Source organism: Dermacentor silvarum, chromosome 11 (genome assembly GCF_013339745.2).
Source record: "Dermacentor silvarum isolate Dsil-2018 chromosome 11, BIME_Dsil_1.4, whole genome shotgun sequence".
NCBI classification, from domain to species: Eukaryota; Metazoa; Arthropoda; class Arachnida; order Ixodida; family Ixodidae; genus Dermacentor; species Dermacentor silvarum.
In genome coordinates this window covers 117,764,735-117,783,409 of record NC_051164.1, presented here as the reverse complement: position 1 = coordinate 117,783,409, position 18,675 = coordinate 117,764,735, and the positions used below count along the sequence as shown (strand labels likewise).

The 18,675-nt window shown below is 49.9% G+C and overlaps 1 protein-coding gene across 3 annotated transcripts in view; it reads right to left on the bottom strand.

Annotated features, from left to right (window-relative positions):
• LOC119433928 (suppressor of tumorigenicity 14 protein homolog) overlaps positions 1–12,689 on the bottom strand; it is a 261,357-nt gene extending 248,668 nt beyond the window's left edge. Inside the window, exon 1 of one of the 3 annotated variants that reach the window (XM_049659322.1) lies at positions 12,467–12,689. In XM_049659322.1, the coding sequence (XP_049515279.1) occupies positions 12,467–12,524 (58 nt within the window). In that variant the 5' untranslated portion in view covers positions 12,525–12,689. The remainder of the gene's footprint in view (positions 1–12,466) is intronic. The other 2 variants (XM_049659321.1, XM_049659323.1) reach the window with 2 other exon arrangements.
• Positions 12,690–18,675: the final 5,986 nt, after the last annotated feature.

The following is an 18,675-nucleotide window of genomic DNA, read 5'->3' as shown; positions in this document are numbered from 1 at the left end:
CTCGAGAGCACCACAAGCTAGCGGTGAAATCCCAGCCAAACCACACGCAGCGACGTGCCAATGAGAATTTATGGCGTAAATTTAACATCGAGACACGTGTAATGTAGTATCATGTACGTGCACCTTCCCAATAGTTCCCAACTGAAAAAAACACACCATACAGGTGGCCGTATAAGCAAACAAAGAGAAAGGTGTACATACAGGTGAAATGTCATTCCCGGTGTCTTCTTAGGCCGATTTGTATAGCCGAAAGCAACGCACTATTTCACCATGGCGTACTGAGGTGCTGCAATGCTTTAGAAAAGCATGCCACAATCATTAAACACAATTACAACAACAGCGCGGCAGCGCACTCCGCACTCTGTCACGACCTACAATGACTAACCACAGCAGCGTGGGCTTTTTACCCCGAGCACGATGGTGGCGACCGGCTTCACTTTCGGTGAGCCACCTCCACTCCAGAAGTTGTAGTATATAACCTGCTTGGTATAGAAGTCCTAGATCGCCACTGGTTCTCCTCAACAGCAACCGTAAAGAGTCTAAATTACACAAACGAAGAATACGAACATTCTTTCACAAATACCCTGGTTACACGTATGTGAATGCGAGACTGTCCAATGGGTGATCGAGTGACGTTAATTCGGGGGTGTTATGTGCCAAAACAGGCTTTCCGATGTGCAGTTCCAGAGCCCATTGCTTTTTTTCGTCGCTTGTCCAAAGGAAAACTATGGCGGCTTACGACGCCTTTCATGGTGCGGTAAATTTGACCGTTAAGGAACGGGGCAGATGCGATTGCTCTTGTACTTCCTTTCCATTTTGAAATGCCAAGGTGAGAGACTCATAGGTACCTGTTCCGCTGTGCAGTGGGTGGCCCTCAAGGAGTCCGGCTGCCTTATAGCTGCCCTTCTCGCTCGGTTGACCAGCCGGTTGAGCTGGTCTGTCGAGCCGGATCTGTAGCCACAGCGCTGCCTCCTATTGCTGTGTGTTATGGGTGTGAGCTGCGGTGTGCTTGTGCAAGCCCATACCATGTGGTAAAGCGTTGCGCATTGATCGCAGTGTGGGCATTTATAGGAACACAGTGCAGGGTGTATGGCGTGGTAGAGACTCAAATGTTGATATGTGTTTGTTTGCAGTTTTCACCATATTACAGCTTCCTCTCACGTCAGAGCATTGTGAGGCAGCGGTAGTGTTGTTCATGAAAGGCGATAGTGTTGTAGGATGTGCGTGAAGGTTAATGGTATGGGCTTGGGGTGAACCTGCTCGGCGCGGTCCTCTCGCGGGTACCAGTGTGCATGCGCTCGGGCGTATACGCGTGTGCCTGCTGATTGCCACGTAAGGACTCATGCCCCGGAGTCCACACGATTTGTATGTATGGTGGGAACTGGCGAGCTCCACTCAAGAATGCAATGTGCGGCCCTGGAAAAATTTCTGCATGCCGTCTGAGAGTCTGTCAAAACTATGACGCACTCCCAGTGCGGTGTCATCGTGATGGCTAATGCTATCGCTAATTCCTCTGCCTCCACAGGGCTCGCTCTGGAAACTGACAACGCATTTATTTCACTCCATTGTTTGTCGACTACGCTGGAGACGAATGCGGTGCTTCTTGCGTTGCTGGCCGCGTCTACGTACAAGACATTGGGGGGGGGGGGGGGGTTCTCATACTTCCTTGCGAGTGCCTGCGCTCGGACATGTTGCCGTCCAATGTGGAAGTTTCGGTGCATGTTCCTGGTAATCGGTGAGATGTGCATAGTTTGCTGTATTCGTGTTGGGATTTTTGTCAGTGCGCTGGTCTTCCGTACGGAATATCCAAGACGTTTTAGACCCAGCGTCCCGCTATTGTGCATTGTAGCCTTTCCTTCTGGCTTACCTGGCGGGAGTCTATGATTTCCCAGCGTTGTTGTACACCCGTGTATCTTCTAAGCGAAAAGTAGCTATTGTGGGTGCGAGTCCGAGCGCTTGCTTATACGCCTTGCGTATCAGCCGGTCGAGTACCTCCCCTTCTGCATTGCTGAAATTTAAATATGATTCCAAGTACACAATGCGGCTCGCAATTAGGACCTGCACTTGTCGGATCAGATCCTGTTCTTTGAGTCCCCTCTTCCTGCTGGTAATTAGCTGCATCATGCGCAAGAACTGCGGGGTCGTGTATTGTAGCTTCTGTATAGCGTATCCTCCGCCCCCTTCTTTTTATAAGTGTATGCAGAGGATACGAAACCTCTGCACCATGGGGATTTCTCTAGGACCTATTCGCTGGTGGATGGTTGGTGCCTCGGTTATTGATCGTCCTCGTGAGCGCTTCTCGATTATGAGGAGCTCCGACTTGCATTGCACTCTGCATGTCTCCACGTATCTTGCTATGACGCCTACTGTATCCTGTAATGCCTCTTGTTCTCCTATGGATCCTCCGACTGTCCATATTGCGATATTGTCTGCATACAAGGCATGTCCGATTCCCGGTATTTTCTCGAATTGGGCTGGGAGTTTCTTTCATCATGGCCATGTTGAAAAGTGTCGGCGACAGCACGCCAAGTTGCCACGATGATGTGTCAACAAAATTCTTTGTGATTCGCTTTCCACACGCACAAGAAGTCACGAATGGCAAAGACAACGAAGCACAGCTCAGCAGGTTTTTGCCAGGCAAGTATTCATTCTAGCACCGGATGACTGCTTTCGGCGGTTGCAGTGTGGTGGCGCCACTGTACCTAAAAGTTGTGAATCGTCAATGTGGGGTCGACAATTCACTATAGGTGGAGTTGAGACTACTACGTTTTTCGATTTGTGCAGTCATGGAGACCCTGTGTTTCTCGGTTCCGAGGCTATTTGCCAAGCGTTCGCATCTTCCCACTCATATTGCTCATTATAGTAGATGGTAGGGATGTGGGAGAAGCATCTGCGAGGCTTTCCAGCGAAAACATTATGGGCGTCGCCACAATACCCTCCAGAGCTCTTTGGTCGTGTGGTTTCCAGCGAAAACGTTGTGGGCGTCGCCACAATACCCTCCGGAGGTCTCTGGTCGTTGTTACAATGCCCTCTGGAACTATCGACACAAAGCCCTCTGGACGGCTCTAATTACACGTCAGCACCCCGCAAAAGCATTGCAGAAGCTGCAGCACTTACTTGCGTACTCACGTGTAACAGCCCAGAGGGGAGGTAATATGAGAGAGAGACAGAGAATGCGTTAGAATGCATAAATCCAACGCGCTGATGAAACGAGTGAATAATAGCCACTCTTCGCTCGTGGCAGCTTGCATATATGGGATGATTGTGGGCGAAGGGAAAGGCACTGTCAGAAAGCGTGCTTCATTTGGGGTCTCGTCAATAAAAGAAACGCTACTACTAGACATGGCAACAGTTGCGGACAAAGTGCAACATTTCCCTGCATGTTTCTGCTATTTCCAAAAAATAAACACCGAGCAAATTTGTACATAATTATAATTATACAACAATAATTCATTCGTACTCAGAGAGGGTGAGTTCAGGCATACAGGGTCGCAGAACCGGAGTGGTTTGTGTGCCCAATCCGGGACCAGTGGGGGGAGCACTAAACGTGCAGAGAGGGATCGGGGTGGATTGCTCAGAGTCACAGTAATCGCTGCGCGGCCTTCATTATAGGCCCAAAGTATTCCAGTTTAGGAGGGAATGTCCTTTGGTGGAAGCCGTCGCCACAACGAGGAACCGTGCTTCATGCTTCCAAGAGGAACCGTGCCTCTTCGTTCGAGTGAGAAGGGTCAAGAAGTCTGCACAGAAGGTGGACAATGGCAGCCTGAACACGAGATGCAAGAGGTTGCCAGGAAGCAAATTGATGCAGCGTATCAGTCGAGACGTGTGTAGGAGAAGCGCTGGTTCGTTGGTGTGCTGCGGCTATAGCGAATATAGGCGGCACAACGCTGTACACCAGCAAGGCGGCCCTGAAGTGTCACAGATTGGGGTAGCCAGATAGGAGAACAATATTCAAGGATGAGCAGCACCAGGGCAGTGTACAATAACCGAAAAGCAGTGGGCGGCATGCCAACAGTATTGCGCTTAACAAATGCAAGCATTCGGCGGGACCTGGCTACAGTGTTGGGCACCTGGATGGCAAAGGACAATCGCGAATCTAGCTCCACATCAAGCCCAGTAGTTCACATCACACGTCTGAGTTCACAGCCACCAAGGGTTAGCGCGGAGGCTTCATGGAGGCTTTGCAGAAATCGTCATTGCACAGGATTTGTTGGAGTTGACAGGAAGCTGGTGTCGGACAGTACACTGATGACACGTCTCAAGGTCAGCCTGAAGGGATAAGTAGTCCGAGGGTTTGTGAATGGGTTGCAGCAGCGTTATGTCATCAGCATTGAGAAATTGCATGGAGGTAAGGTTCCGAGTGATGCTGTCAATGTATATAGCGAAAAGTGTTGGCCCAAAGACACTACCTTGGGGTACGCCTGCGAGGACAGCTGTGCGAGACGATACTGCACCCAGAGATTTATACACCCTCCCCCCAACCCAGGGGATCCCGACACTCCCCATCCCCGAAATTACTCCAGGCCCCCCCCCCCATCTTTCTCTCTTACAGATTTTTATCGAAGCTCTAAGTATCCCCAGTATGAGGAACGCAACAGACGAAGGAGGAATATTTGCAGTTTGTGGACAGAGGCTACAGGATGTGGGCCAAGAAACCACGCCGGGTATTGCAGATACGTGCGAGGTGAAGTGGTGCAACTGTATAGTTTGTGTAGTCCCAGTTATTACAGCAAAGCTGTATATGGATAGGGCAAATCTGTTGTCCGCGAGCAAAAAACATTCTCCCCCACAAGAGAGAGTGTTTCCCTCACATCGAAGCGCGCTTTAGCTGCCACCTGTTTCCTTGAACCGACATCTGGTCAAATGAATGACGTTGCGTGCATGCGCACGTGCTATAGGGACAGAGAGAGAGGCGAAGTTGCGATCTCATTTTAGCTCCGCCGTCGCCATTGGAAGGTCGTGAGTGGTTGATACACCCGAAGAGGAACGACAGCAAGAGCAGCGGCGGGCTCGTTGTCGAGAGCAGCTTCCACAGCTGGCTCTTGTCGCCCCTCGGTGCAAACGCGCTCGTGCCACTGCTCACGCATTCATCGTCTTCTTCCACAGCTGGCTCCGTTGCTGCTCATCATTCCAGCGTAGAATTTCACTCCTCTTCTGTCGTCGTAATGGGGAGGCCGCGTTTGCGGGGGGGATGAGCCATTGCTTAAGGGGGTATGAGCCACTCATTGTCTTCTGTGAAAATTAAATTAAATTATGGGGTTTTACATGCCAAAACCACGACTTGATTATGAGGCACGCCGTAGTGGGGGACTCAGAAATGATTTGGACCACTTGGGGTTCTTTAACGTGCACCTAAATATAAGTACACAGTTGTTTTCGCATTTCGCCCCCATCGATATGTGGCCGCCATGGCTGGGATTTGATCCCGTGACCTCGTGCTTAGCAGTGATGGTGGTGGTGGTGAACTCTTTATTTCGCCCAAGAATAGGGGACCAGTCCGTGGACCGGTTGCGCTGGCTTAGAGGAGGTCGGCGGGAATCCCTTGGGATGCCGCGGCCCCCATTGCGCGCTGTATGAGCCGGCATTGGTCTGCTGGCTCGGAGGCATGTAGGAGGGACTCCCACGAGTCTGGGGTGTTTGTGTTGTAGTACGCGGGGGGGGGGGGGGGTACAAGTCCCAGCCATGTGTATGAGAGTGGCTGGAGCTGAGCAGTGTTTGCACCTAGGCGCTATCTGTTGCGGAAAGATTTTTCTGTATAAGAGAGGGGCCTGCTTGTAGTTTGCACCATTGAACTGCCTCGCATCTTGTTAGATCGTGGTGTGCGGGAGGATATATGCATCTTCCGAGTTAGTAGTACTGGAGGACGTCCGTGTAAGTGGTGAGTAGAGAAGCATGCGGGATAGTGGTGTCAGGAGAAGCGGGGTGGTGGAACCTACACTCGGCTCTGCAGCTAAGATCTCGAGCAAGTGTATGCACCTGGGCGTATCCGTTGAACGAATTGTGGGCTGGAGACCACAGAAGTAAGCGGGATGTGGAGGAGGGGGGAGTAGAAAGTAGAATGTGTGATGCCTGGCGAGAGATATGGCCGCCATCGTAGTTGTGGATCGCCTGTTGAGAATCACTAATGACGACTTTGGTAATAGGATCAGTTAGCGCAAGCGCAATGGCGACCTCCTCTGCTGCGGTGACTGTTTCTGCGTTGCGAACGCTGAAGGCTGTGTACCAGCTACGGTGCAGGGTGAGGGTTACCGCCACCATTGCTGGTTTCGAGGGTTGGTAAGAGGCGTCCGTATACGTGACATCCGGACGTCCGCTGAAGCGCTTCTATTGACGTGCACGGTCGGCCCGTCTCTCGGCGTGGTGTTCCGGATGCATTCGTTTGGGAATGGGAGGGATGCAAAGATTTTGACGATATTCCGGTGTAAGGTAAATATATTTGGGGGCCGCCCTCGTTGATTAGATCCCAACTTGCTGAAGTACCGTTCGGCCACCGTGTGTGAGTGGCAGCCACTCGTATTGGGCGGTGGGGGTAGCTTCCATCAGTTCGCTCATGGTGTTGGAGATGCCGAGAGGCTTAAGCTTGTGAGTAGCTGTGGACATGGGAAGACCCAGGGCCGTCTTGTATGCTTTGCGAAGTGACGCCTCTAGCCATTCGCTTTCGGCGCGGGTGAGACGTAGGTAAGGAGCAGAGTAGGTGACGTGGGAGCAGATGAAGGCTTAAACGAGACGCAGGAGGTTGGACTCTCGTACACCTCGGTGCAAGTTGGAGACTCGCTTGTGAAGGCATCCGATCTGTACCACTGACTGGTCGATGCATAAAAATTGTTGCCGCCGTTTGCCTGTGGGTGTAGGCCCAGAATCCTTATGTAATCTGTACGAGGGATGGGCTTGCCTTGCACCTGGAGGTTGAGGCATCGTCCTGGGGACGGGATGATGATATACTCTGACTTAGTCGCCGAGCAGCTGAGACTAACTGTATCAAGATAGTTTCTGACCCGATCGATGGCGGTCTGAAGAGTCGCTTCGATCTGGCCGTCACTACAGTGTGTGATCCAAAGAGTAAGAGCGTCAGCATAAAGGCTGTGGTGTAGGTTGGGGATGTCAGCCAGAAGCTTGGGCAGGCCTATCAGTGCAACGTTGAAAAGCAACGGCGAGAGCACGGAGCCTTGCGGCATGCCGCGGTTGCCAGCAGAGATGGTGGAGGGATGTCCCGTGGCAGCGCTGAGTTGTATCTTGCGGTCGGTGAGGAAGTCTCGGACATACGCATACGTGCAATGTCCGACGCCAAGCAACATCGCCTTGGCAACATCGAGGCCAACGATGCTTAGCAGAGACGGATATAGATTTAATAACATAGGTGATACGTAAATGTGTGTGCATACCTATTATCACGATGACTACCAATAAGGACAATAAATATGTTCATACCTTTGTTCAAAATTCTGTATCACCTCTGTGTCATGCGCTAAACAATTCGCTGGTCATCCACCTTCACAGAGTGGAATGGCTCATAAATTTTTCTTCTTTTTTTTATATTATTATTTCGTTAATGTGGCAACTGCGGTTGGCCTAGTAGTTTGTTTGGATATTGCAGATACCAGATTGTAGCTGACATGATGTGCATATATACTTTTTGTTCGTAGTTGTCATATTTTAATTGTGTTCTTTAAGGTATATGGCTGCTCCGTGTCTATTATGCTTAGCTTTTTCTCGTGCAAAATGATACTGTACTTAGTTTTGAAAACGTCTGCACTTTGTTCTACCAAGACATGTAGACTAAGAACTTGCTTCACTTTGCTTTGCATAGAAAAAAAAAAAAGAATAAATTTTGTGCAATCAAATGAGAACTCTAAACGCTGTCCCTTATGCTCTTGTAATTTTCAAACGTGGTGACAGAATGGCATGGGTGTTGAAATACATACTGAATTTGAAATACGGCAAGAACGAGGCACACATTTTGGCCTTCTGTATAGTGTTCGTTCGTGCTGCCTGTCTCCACCTTCATTGTAGTATTTTTTTCGCAAGATCAGCTCGACATGCACCAACAAGGACGAACTTCCTTGTAACATATGGTTTAACCCCACAAAGCCCATTGTATCATTTTTGATACGCTGATTTTGGCACCTAAAACTCTGATTTAAGCACTGGAAACCCTATGCTTTTGATATACCTGAGGGAGTTAATTACCGTACTAATTAATGTGTGCACAATTATTGTTTCATTGTTTTCTTTGTACCAATATACCCCCTACAGCCGTAAATAAATGTGAATAAGCTGTTTTAATTTTCTTTGATGTGGAATGGCATTCGGGCTTTGTGGGGTTAAATATGCTTGCATAAAAGGTTATTTAGTGTACTTTGAACCTTTCCCCCCACCTTTCGCTCAAAACATAAAATGTAACTGATAACTTTGTATTCCCCTCCCACCCCCCAGCCCCCTTGCGTTCTGGATAAACCCCTGAAGCCTGCCCCCCCCAATAGATGACACATTGGGTGCGGTTACTGAGGAACGATGATGTCCAGGAGAGTACTGTTCCGGAGATACCTTTCGCTTAAATGCTACGAAGCAGGGCATGGTGTTGTAGACTGTCAAAGGCGAGATGCCGGTCCAGCAGAATGAGCTCACATGGTGTTCGTTGATCAAGATGAGCACTAATTGCTATGGGTACCAGGGAACCAAGGGCAGTTTTACAACTGCGGTCATGATAAAAGCCATGTTGGGCTGGAGATAAAAGATCATGCGCCTCAAGGTGGGCAGAATCTTTGCGTTAAGGACACGCTCGAAGGTGCAACACACTATAGAGGTATTTATTGGCAATGGTACGGTATGATGACAGATCTGCATGTGCACCATGACATTTATGCACAGGTGTGATGTAAGCAAGCTTCCATGCATTGGGGAACGTGCCCGAATTCGGAATTCTTTCGAACATAGAGCACAGGAAATACATCACAGTTGGAGCTGTGGACTTTAAGATCAAGGGGTGGATACTGTCAGGACCAGGATTTTGGAAAGGTTTAATGGGCGAGACTGCTTCTGAGACATTTGCAACTGTTATTTGTAGTGCAGTAATGTTAGGTGGAATTGATTCGGTAGGCATGGGAGGGTTGTCAGCAGGCGGGAAGTTGACAGAAGAAAGTGCTGTGCAATTTGTCCCCACTGAAGAGAAATGGCGGCTGAATGCTTCAGCGATGACAGCTGGAGAGGACGTCGTGTCTTCATTGATAAGAAAGGAAGGACATTGAGATTGCTTGCATTGGAAATTTATGTATGCCCAAAATAGCTTTGGCTCATTACCTGCTCTACTGGCAATATCTTCGACATAGCGTCGATGGGCGATTCAGATTTGCTTCTTTACATCCCGCAGTAAATGTTTAGCAGCTTGGAGGTCATCGAAGAGCGTCTTTTCTTTGCACGACGAAACATTCGAAGCTTGTGCTTGCACAGTGTCATAATGCCTCTAGTAATCCATGGTGCGTGGTGTTGACGACAGCGCTTGGCGGGAATGGTGTCAGACGTCAGGGTGTGTAAAGGTCGTACATGATGTTGACAATTCAGCCAGTGCCATATCCCACGGTGCAAGAGCCGCAAGGCGAAGAAGGTGGCCAGAGTCTAGGCTTCTGCAGGACTGGACAAGGCAAGCACGAGGGCCACGGTTCGGGAAGGATGCAGTATAGTAAGGTGTATACCACTGTGGTCAGACGTGGCTAGTGCAGCTGCGGTACTGCATTCCAGCAGAAGCGTCAAGTTGAGAGTGAAGCAGAGGTCGAGGTAGGATGAGCTTCCTGTGTGTGAGGAATATGTAGATTCGGTGAAGAGCTGCATAAAGCCCGCGGACTCCACAGCTTCGAGAAAAGAGTCAGAGACAGGGTCCAGGGGAATGGGGCTGAGTGGGTCACTCCAGTCAATTTGGGCATTGAAATCTCCAAGAATATATACGTTATGGAAGGTGCTTCTCAGGGAGACAACTTGATCAACTGAATCACGAAAGAAAAGTGTAGGATTGGGCGCGTGTATTCAGTGGACAGTAGGCACAAATAACAAGGTATTTGCGCCTTTTGACAGAAATTTCAATAAACAGGGCCTCCAAGGCAGATGATTCAAATTGGTGGCGCCGGCTGCATGTTAGCGACTTTGTTACAGCGACCAAAACACCACTTCCACGAGCTGTCATGCGGTCCTTGCGAAACACATTACTGATCAGCAGCAACAATTTGTCCATCATGAGTTGATGCGTCCAACCATGTCTCATACAGTGCGAATATCGTACTCGGCATAGAGGCCATGGTAGCTTGGAGTTCAGGTATCTTGTTACGCATTCAGCGCGCATTTGAGAACCACAGCAGAGCACTCTTAGGTGCACAATACTGGGGCAAGGTGTGGGATGGAAGGCGTGCCTGCGAAGCAGAGGGTAGCGGTCGAGGTTCTTGGAAAAGCGACTCATGGAAAGGAGGAAGCTGGCATGGGGTGCAAAACCAAGCTTCGGTTGACGCGGACAGGCGGCGGTACGTAGCGAGCTAACGCCTTCACGTGATCGGTGCAACCACCTAATGCACTCATCACACTGTAGCGCAGCAATGTGGTTATGCGCAACACGCTCGCAATGAGGATATATAGGGCCAGCAGGCGGTCTAGGATTTGGGCTGATGGCTCCGGAGAGCAAAATCATGTGCCTTGAGGTAGAGCAGAACAGGCTGGGTTGTCGTAAACCGCAAAGCCTAGCCCACGGCAAGGTTGATGGGGCGACCAGGTAGCCATGGAGCAGCAGGGGAGTAAGCCTAGCGACTGCTAAGCGACCACTCGGCTGAACGACAGTCACTCTCAGAGACGGGGCTCTGAACAAAATTGTAGCGAGGTGCCGAGAGTAGTCATGAGGTCGGAAATGATTAAAACTTTGGTGGCGGAGCAGCAAGAGCGCAAGAAAAAATAAAAGAAGACCGAGATGCAACAACACACATGTGGTAGCCATTGGCTTGGCTCGGCAATATATGCGGACAACTGACACAGGGCGTGTAGATACAAAGCCGCACTAAAGCACCGCAGCGTCAAGACGACAACACACAAGCGGCTTTCCAGCAAATCAACACTTCAGCCATGATGCCATGTGCCCGTGTCAGGAAATGACAGTGCTAATTTTCTCACAGTGTACGAATAATGGCGCACAGCAACGCCTTGAGCAAACACGTCTCGCTGTGTGTTCTGTGAACTATGCAGACAAACACAAGTGGTTCACGCATAGTAACCCTTAAAGGGGCCCTGAACCAACGTTACTAGATCTTCCCTGAACCACCTCTCAGGCTTGGTGAAATAATATAGTCCACGGGTAGCATACGCTGCTGTGAACACTTCAGCCAAGTTTTTGCTGCCGAACACGGTGCGTGGAGCTCGCAAGCGGAGCGCGAAGTCACCTTTTTCTCAAACCCTCTCTTTTCAAAAGAAGCCATGTTCCTCACTTTCTTCCGGGCGCTTTATTCCGTAATAAGACAGATTCCTTACGCGGCTGCTATTGGTAGCTGCGGTCGGCACGTAGCGTAGATACCGCGGCCGCCGCGGGGTACCGCCACGAGTCCACTGGCTAAGCGCACTGCAGCTACGGTGACCTCGACTACTGCACCTCGCGGAGGACAACCGCGTTTGTCTTACGTTTGGCGCGTCGTAAACACCAAAATCGGAAGTCGTGGCGTCTACGTTAACACCCAAAATGAAATTTGAACTGCGCGCCACGGTAACATTTAGAAGGCGGAGTGTGGTCACGCCCCACTCCGCCGTAGCCTTCGCAGTGAAGGCGTTGAAGGAACAGGAGCACAGCTGATGCCGTGTTTGATTGCCAATAACTCCGCTTCTGCTAAACGCATTGAAGTACTTTTTGCAGCAAAGTATTTCTGAAATAGCCTATTTTCATTTCAAATGCCTTTCTCCCCTTTGACAGAAAACTAATGCAATGGTAAACTCGACGTTAATGCAGTTCCACTACGTGGGAAGTGCGGAGCAGTGATCCGCCGGTGTTTCCCTTATGTTAATCTTGTTTTATCCTGTTTGTCTTCTGTTTAGCAATCCATCATCCGTTTTGACACCTGTGCTAAGGCATATCTTACACCGTGGCTAAGGCACAACTGGTGGAAAATCGCCACGCAAATGGAGCCAAAGCCTTTGCTGATGATAGTTACAAGCGATTTTGACGAATTTCTGTTAATTAGTGCACTTAATGGTTGATTATTCCTGTCTGAAATTATTCTGAATCATGTTAGTTTATTTTTAACCGTTTTTTTTTACCCTGTTTTTTTGCCGCTCCCGCCTGCTTCGAGTGGGTGTTCTGTGGAGGAACTCCGATTCGCAGGATGCAATATATTCGTTTAAATAGGTGTACTGCCACCACTCGCAAATGAAAGTTTCATTCACAAATCAACACGTTACAAGGCCGTCAAAAAAAGAAGTCGTGGAAGAACATTCCAGTTTCTCGACTTACCGAACGGAACCAACTCGATGGAGTCATCCTTTTGCGACAGTGAAATCGCGTTATACATAGCCGCAGGTATCAAATGTCGGTGTCAAGAACGTGCACAACACTTGAAGCGAGAGCTGTCGTCAGAAGCAGCAGCACGGTAGGCGTAGTAGGCTCGCTGAACACATGTAGGCTCGATTATCTGTCACAATCACAAGTGGCACTACTTTTTTTTTTTTTTTCCCCCCGCTGCCCGTGGCCACAGTAGCCACACACAGTCCCGTGGCCTCGCTTGAGTCCCCAGCTTGGCTTCGCACAGCCCACAACATAGCCAACTTATTCTTGATGGCGCGAAAAGCAGACAGAGTTATGCCACCATACAATAGTGTTCTGTGTTATCTTATTTTTGCGCCGTTAAAAAACAATACTTGCCAAGCAACCAGTGCTTTTGACAGCCAACGTACTTGGCCCACGGTGGTGACCCAGCCTAAACGTCGAGGGGTAATTCCACGGGAAACGTCCCAGACCCAAAACGCGACCATCGTTAATTTTCTTGAAAAAAATTTGGCTAGATCGCTATTCTGTGAATACCAAGGTATTTTCGTCGAAAAAAAAATTTTGATCACGTGAGCGCTCTTCGAAGTTGCCGCAAAGAAGCAATATAGTTGGTTGGAGATAATTTTTTTTTTTTTATTCGCGTGAAACTAGGTGCAATAATGTTTTATTTTGTAGCTGTCTAGGGGCATCCTTCTTTCATATTGTTACGATGCGCGACAAACGGTGTTTATTGAACAGGCCTCAGGGCGAGCCTCTGACGAGCAAGAAGAGTTCTCTTCTTCGTCCTCTCCGCTAACACTCCTCCTCTTCTACTAATGCGGCTACATTTACTGTAATATTCCTCCCCTCCTAGACGAAGCCCGCCGGGCAAGTCAGCTAAGTTCTCGGTGTGAATGGCTTGAGACGAGCGACATGCACAACCTCAGTCTTGGCGGAGCGCCGTCCAGTTGCGGTGAGACGCGCCAGTCGATAATTCACTTCACTGAGTTGGTCAACAATAACGTACGGGCCAGTATAGTTGGCAAGAAGTTTCTGACACAGGCCACGTTTGCGCACCGGACACCATAGCCAGACTAGATCCCCTGGAGAATAGGTGACATCCCGATGGTGCCTGTCGTACCGTGCTTTTGACCGCTCTTGCGAAGCCAGAGTACGTACGCGGGCCAAGCGTCGAGCTTCTTCAGCGAGACACAGAGTCTCGGCGATGGTGAGATCGTCGTGGGTGGAGAAAGAAAATATGGTGTCCAGTGTGTGACGCGGCGGGACGAGCGTAGAGTAGGAAAAACGGGCTGTAGCCAGTAGTCTCGTGCTTTGCTGTGTTAAAAGCGTATGTAATGAATGGCAAAATGTCGTCCCAGTTTTTATGGTCCGATGCGACGTACATGGACAACATGTTCACCAGTGTGCGGTTGGTACGCTCGGTCAGCCCATTTGTTTGCGGGTGATACGGTGTCGAGTGGCGAAAGCTGGAAGCGCATAATCGAAGAAGCTCTTCCACGACATCTGCAGTAAACTGGCGGCCGCGGTCACTGATGATTACTCGAGGAGGGCCGTGACGGAGAATGATCGAATGCAGGAGGAAAAAGGAAACTTGGCTGGCGGTGGCAGATGGCAAAGCAGCTGTCTCGCAGTACCGGGTCAGATGGTCGGCACATACGATGATCCAACGGTTCCCTTTCGATGAGCGGGGAAAGGGACCCATGAGATCAATTCCAACTTGCTCGAAAGGGGAGCTCGGAGGCGTCACTGGTTGTAGGAGGCCGGCTGGCGTCGTAGTTAGGTGTTTGTGGGCCTGACACTGAGCGCAACTGGCCACATAGATTTCAGTCGACCGACGCATTCGGGGCCAGTAAAACCGTTCTTGGGCACGATGAAATGTACGCGCTGCTCCGAGATGTCCGGAGGTAGGATCGTCGTGCATAACCTGCAGAATAGAGGAGCGTAGCTTTTCCGGAACTACAAGAAGGAAACGGGCACCAGTGGTTGCGAAATTCCTCTTGTAGAGGAGGCCATCACGAACACAAAATCCACGGCTTGTTGTGGAGTCATGCGCGTTGAAAAGTGGCTCTAAGCTGAAGTCTTCTCGCTGCTCCTTCTCGAAGGTCTCTTTATCAGGGAATGCAGGAGCCAAAGAAGCAATCAAGTGATCAAAGTTATCGGCATCACAAAGAGTGGTGTTTAGCGGCATTCGCGAAAGGCAGTCAGCATCAGCGTGTCGGCGACCACTCTTATATGAAACTGTGAAGTTGTACTCCTGAAGACGTAGAGCCCAGCGCGCGAGTCGACCAGAGGGATCACGAAGATTGACAAGCCAACACAACGAATGATGATCTGTGACGATTGTGAATGGGCGTCCATACACGTACGAGCGAAAACGTTGCACAGCAAAAATGACCGCTAGGCATTCCTGCTCCGTAACGGTGTAATTGCGTTCAGGCTTACTTAACGTACGACTCGCATAAGCAATGACATGCTCGTTCCGGCCGCATCGCTGAACGAGGACTCCCCCGACCCCCACGCCACTCGCATCGGTGTGGATCTCTGTTGGTGCAGCTGGGTCGAAATGCCGAAGGATGGGACTCGTCGTCAGTAAGAACTTCAGTTGACGAAAAGATGCGTCGCACTCGTGAGTCCACTCAAAAACGGCGTCCTTATGCAGAAGACAAGTCAGGGGATAGGCGACATCGGCAAAAGCAGGTATAAATCGGCGGAAATAAGAGCAGAGGCCTAGGAAACTACGAAGCTCTTTAACAGACCGAGGAGGCTTAAACGCTTCAACAGCTGCTGTCTTTTGTGGATCAGGCCTGATACCATCCTTGTCTACAAGATGGCCAAGCACCAATGTCTGCCGCTCACCGAAGTGACATTTCTTAGAATTGAGTACTAGGCCGGCGTTTTCGATGCAGTCTAAGACGACTTCCAGGCGCCTGTTGTGCTCTTCAAAAGTGCTTCCAAAGATGACAACGTCGTCTAGGTAGCACATGCAAATATGCCATTTGAGGCCTCGAAGAATTGTGTCCATAAATCTTTCGAAAGTCGCGGGTGCATTGCAAAGCCCAAACGGCATGACGTTGAACTCAAAAAGGCCATCCGGGGTTATAAAGGCCGTTTTTTCTTTATCCGCCGGGTGCATTGGGATTTGCCAGTAACCCGATCGCAAATCTACAGAAGAAAAGTAGGATGCTGAATGAAGGCAATCCAATGCGTCATCAATCCTTGGAAGAGGGTAAACGTCTTTCTTGGTAATGGAATTGAGACGGCGGTAGTCCACACAAAATCTCCAAGTATTGTCTTTCTTTTTCACCAGTATAACTGGAGCAGCCCACGGACTAGATGACTCCTGAATTACTCCTTTCTGTAGCATTTCGTGAACCTGTTCGTCGATAATCTGGCGCTCTGACGGTGACACTCTATAGGGTTTCTGTCGAACAGGCTGCGCCGACCCCGTGTTAATTCTGTGCTTGGTTCGAGACGCAGGAATGGACGGCGCGTTATCGCCCTGGGCGAAGTCGAAGATGCTTAAGTGTTTAGTCAGGACGTTCACTAATGTACGGCGCTCGTCCATGCTGATCGACTTGCTGATCATTGGCAGAATCTTCGAGTCCTCCGAACAGATGTCAACTCGTGTATGTGGAGCATCTGTGAGTACGGCGACGGGCGTCGATCTGTGCTCTTTGAAGGAAGCAAGCTTCATGCCAGCAGGTACCACTGCGTTTTCGCCTGAAGGGTTGACAACCCATAATTTGGAGCGCCGCTGAGCAACAGACACAAGACAATGTGGCAGAAAAATGTTCTTCTTCGTGCACGGTAAATACGCCGGCTCTACTGTGGCGTCGAAGGCCCGATGAGTGGTAGTAGCGCAGCCCACCGGCACACACACAGCTGACAAAGCAGGCACGAGAGTGTCCTCACAGGCATGAAATGCGCCATCCTCGTTTGGAGCATCCTGCATGAGCTCGTAAGAAATGTCACCACTCACAAACATCTCCCCTGTTCGGCAATCAACGGTGGCACCGCACATCTGCAGAAAATCAATACCTAATATAACATCATGTGAGGAACGGGGGAGGATTGTGAATTCAGTCGTGAAAACTCTACCACCCAATGACACTTGTGCAGTGCAAAAACCAACAGGCCGCAACGAATCCCCGCTCACGCCACAAAATGTTGCCACTTGGTTCCATTGAAATACCACTTTGCGTCCTAATAACCTTTGGAAAGCGAGACTCATCACAGAGACAACAGCACCGGTTTCCACTAACGCCAATGTAGACACACCATCAACGAGGACTTTCACTTTGTTCTTCAACATAAACACAGGTGGAGGCATATCTTTCAGCAGCGAATCTCCAGCGACCTCACCTCCATTGGCCGCGCTCTCTAGTTTTCCGGCGGTGGTGATCTTGCACGACGCCGTGGTGAAGGAGACCGGTGCAATCGAGGAACAGGAGGTGGCGTCACGCTACGATCGGAGGCAGGTGAGCGGTTCCGTAAGCTTCCTTGGCAAAAGTTGCTGCTAGAAGGCGATTGCGCCATAGAAGGCCATTGGGCGTTGGAGGCTGGGGCAGCAAGTTGATCGTACGGATACCTTTGGCGTTGAGGACAAAAACGGGATATATGGCCAAGGACGCCGCAGACGAAGCATGTCGGAAGCGGACGGCTTCTGCGGTAGTCTTCAGAGCTGTCAGACACGTCTGCACGCCTAGGACGAATGACTGGGTCATAACGCGGAGCATTGCCAGTGGTGGGGCGTCCCGAGGAACGTGCGTAGCGAGGGTGAGGTTCAAATCGGGTATCCGAAGAGTAGTGGCCTCTCGATGCCGGTGCGTGTCGGTACTCTGACACATTCGCGACGCTGACAGACGGTTGCCATCCATTCAAAGGTGGTGAAGTCGCCGGGGCTTGCGAAAAGGAGGCATCAGAGACATCAGGCAGGCGACGTGTCGTCTCGGTGTGCCTGTATAGCTCTTCGCGGACGATCTGTCGTATGGTCGACGCCAAGTCAAATGAAGAGCTCATATCGATGCTGGCCACAGTGGTAACATTGGCCAATCGGCCAAACTTTGGCGTTATTCGGCGCATCTTCAGCGCCTCGAACGTACGGCAGTGCTTCATGACATCAGACACTGAAGCGAGACTGTCCTTGCCGATCAGGAAATTGTAGACATCCTCTGCTATGCCCTTGAGCAGGTGCCCGACCTTGTCTTCCTCGGACATTCTTGCGTTGGCTTGCTTGCACAATTTCAAGATCTCTTCGATGTAGGCAGTGCAAGTCTCCCCTGGTAGCTGTGCTCTCTGTGCCAGGGTATGCTCTGCGCGTTTCTTTTTTGCGTCCGAGTCGCCAAAGCATTCCTTTAGGTCATGAACGAAACGTTCCCACGTTGTTAATAATTCTTCGTGGTTCTCAAACCACATCAGAGCAGTGTCACTGAGAGCGAAGATAACGTTGGTTAGTTGGTCGGTGGTGTTCCAGCCGTTGGACTTGCTTACCCGTTGGTAATGTCTGAGCCATTCTTCTACATCTTCACCTGCTCTCCCGGCGAAAACCCGAGGTTCTCGGTAGTATCGCCACGTACAAGCAGGCATTGATCCCGGAGCGACAGGTATCGGTCCCCGAGCGTCTCCTTCGTTGGTCATGTTAACAGGCGCAGGAGGTAGTCCGGCGAGGCGACGACTCCGGCGAAGAATAAATGGCTCCGGGTCCGTCGTTACTTGAAGTACCCAGCACCTTCCACCAAAAACTGTTACGATGCGCGACAAACGGTGTTTATTGAACAGGCCTCAGGGCGAGCCTCCGACGAGCAAGAAGAGTTCTCTTCTTCGTCCTCTCCGCTAACACTCCTCCTCTTCTACTAATGCGGCTACATTTACTGTAATAATATAACACGATAATTGAATGCATTTTTGCTATCTGACTTATGTTTATCTGGAGGGCCTTAAGGCTTAAATGTGGCCTGAATCTCGCAAAAAAATCCCTATTTTTTTTGCCAACTTTGGAGGTGTTTTTCTAAAAAATATGTATCTTAATAATTTCACATTATGTTTAGCATACACTATAGCAACAGGCTAAATGGGAGAAAAGATATTGCAGCTGAAAATTTGCGCAGTTTATGCGAAAAAATTTCTGATAATGCAACATTTCTTGCTTTTTTACTGAGCCAAATAAATGCGGAAAA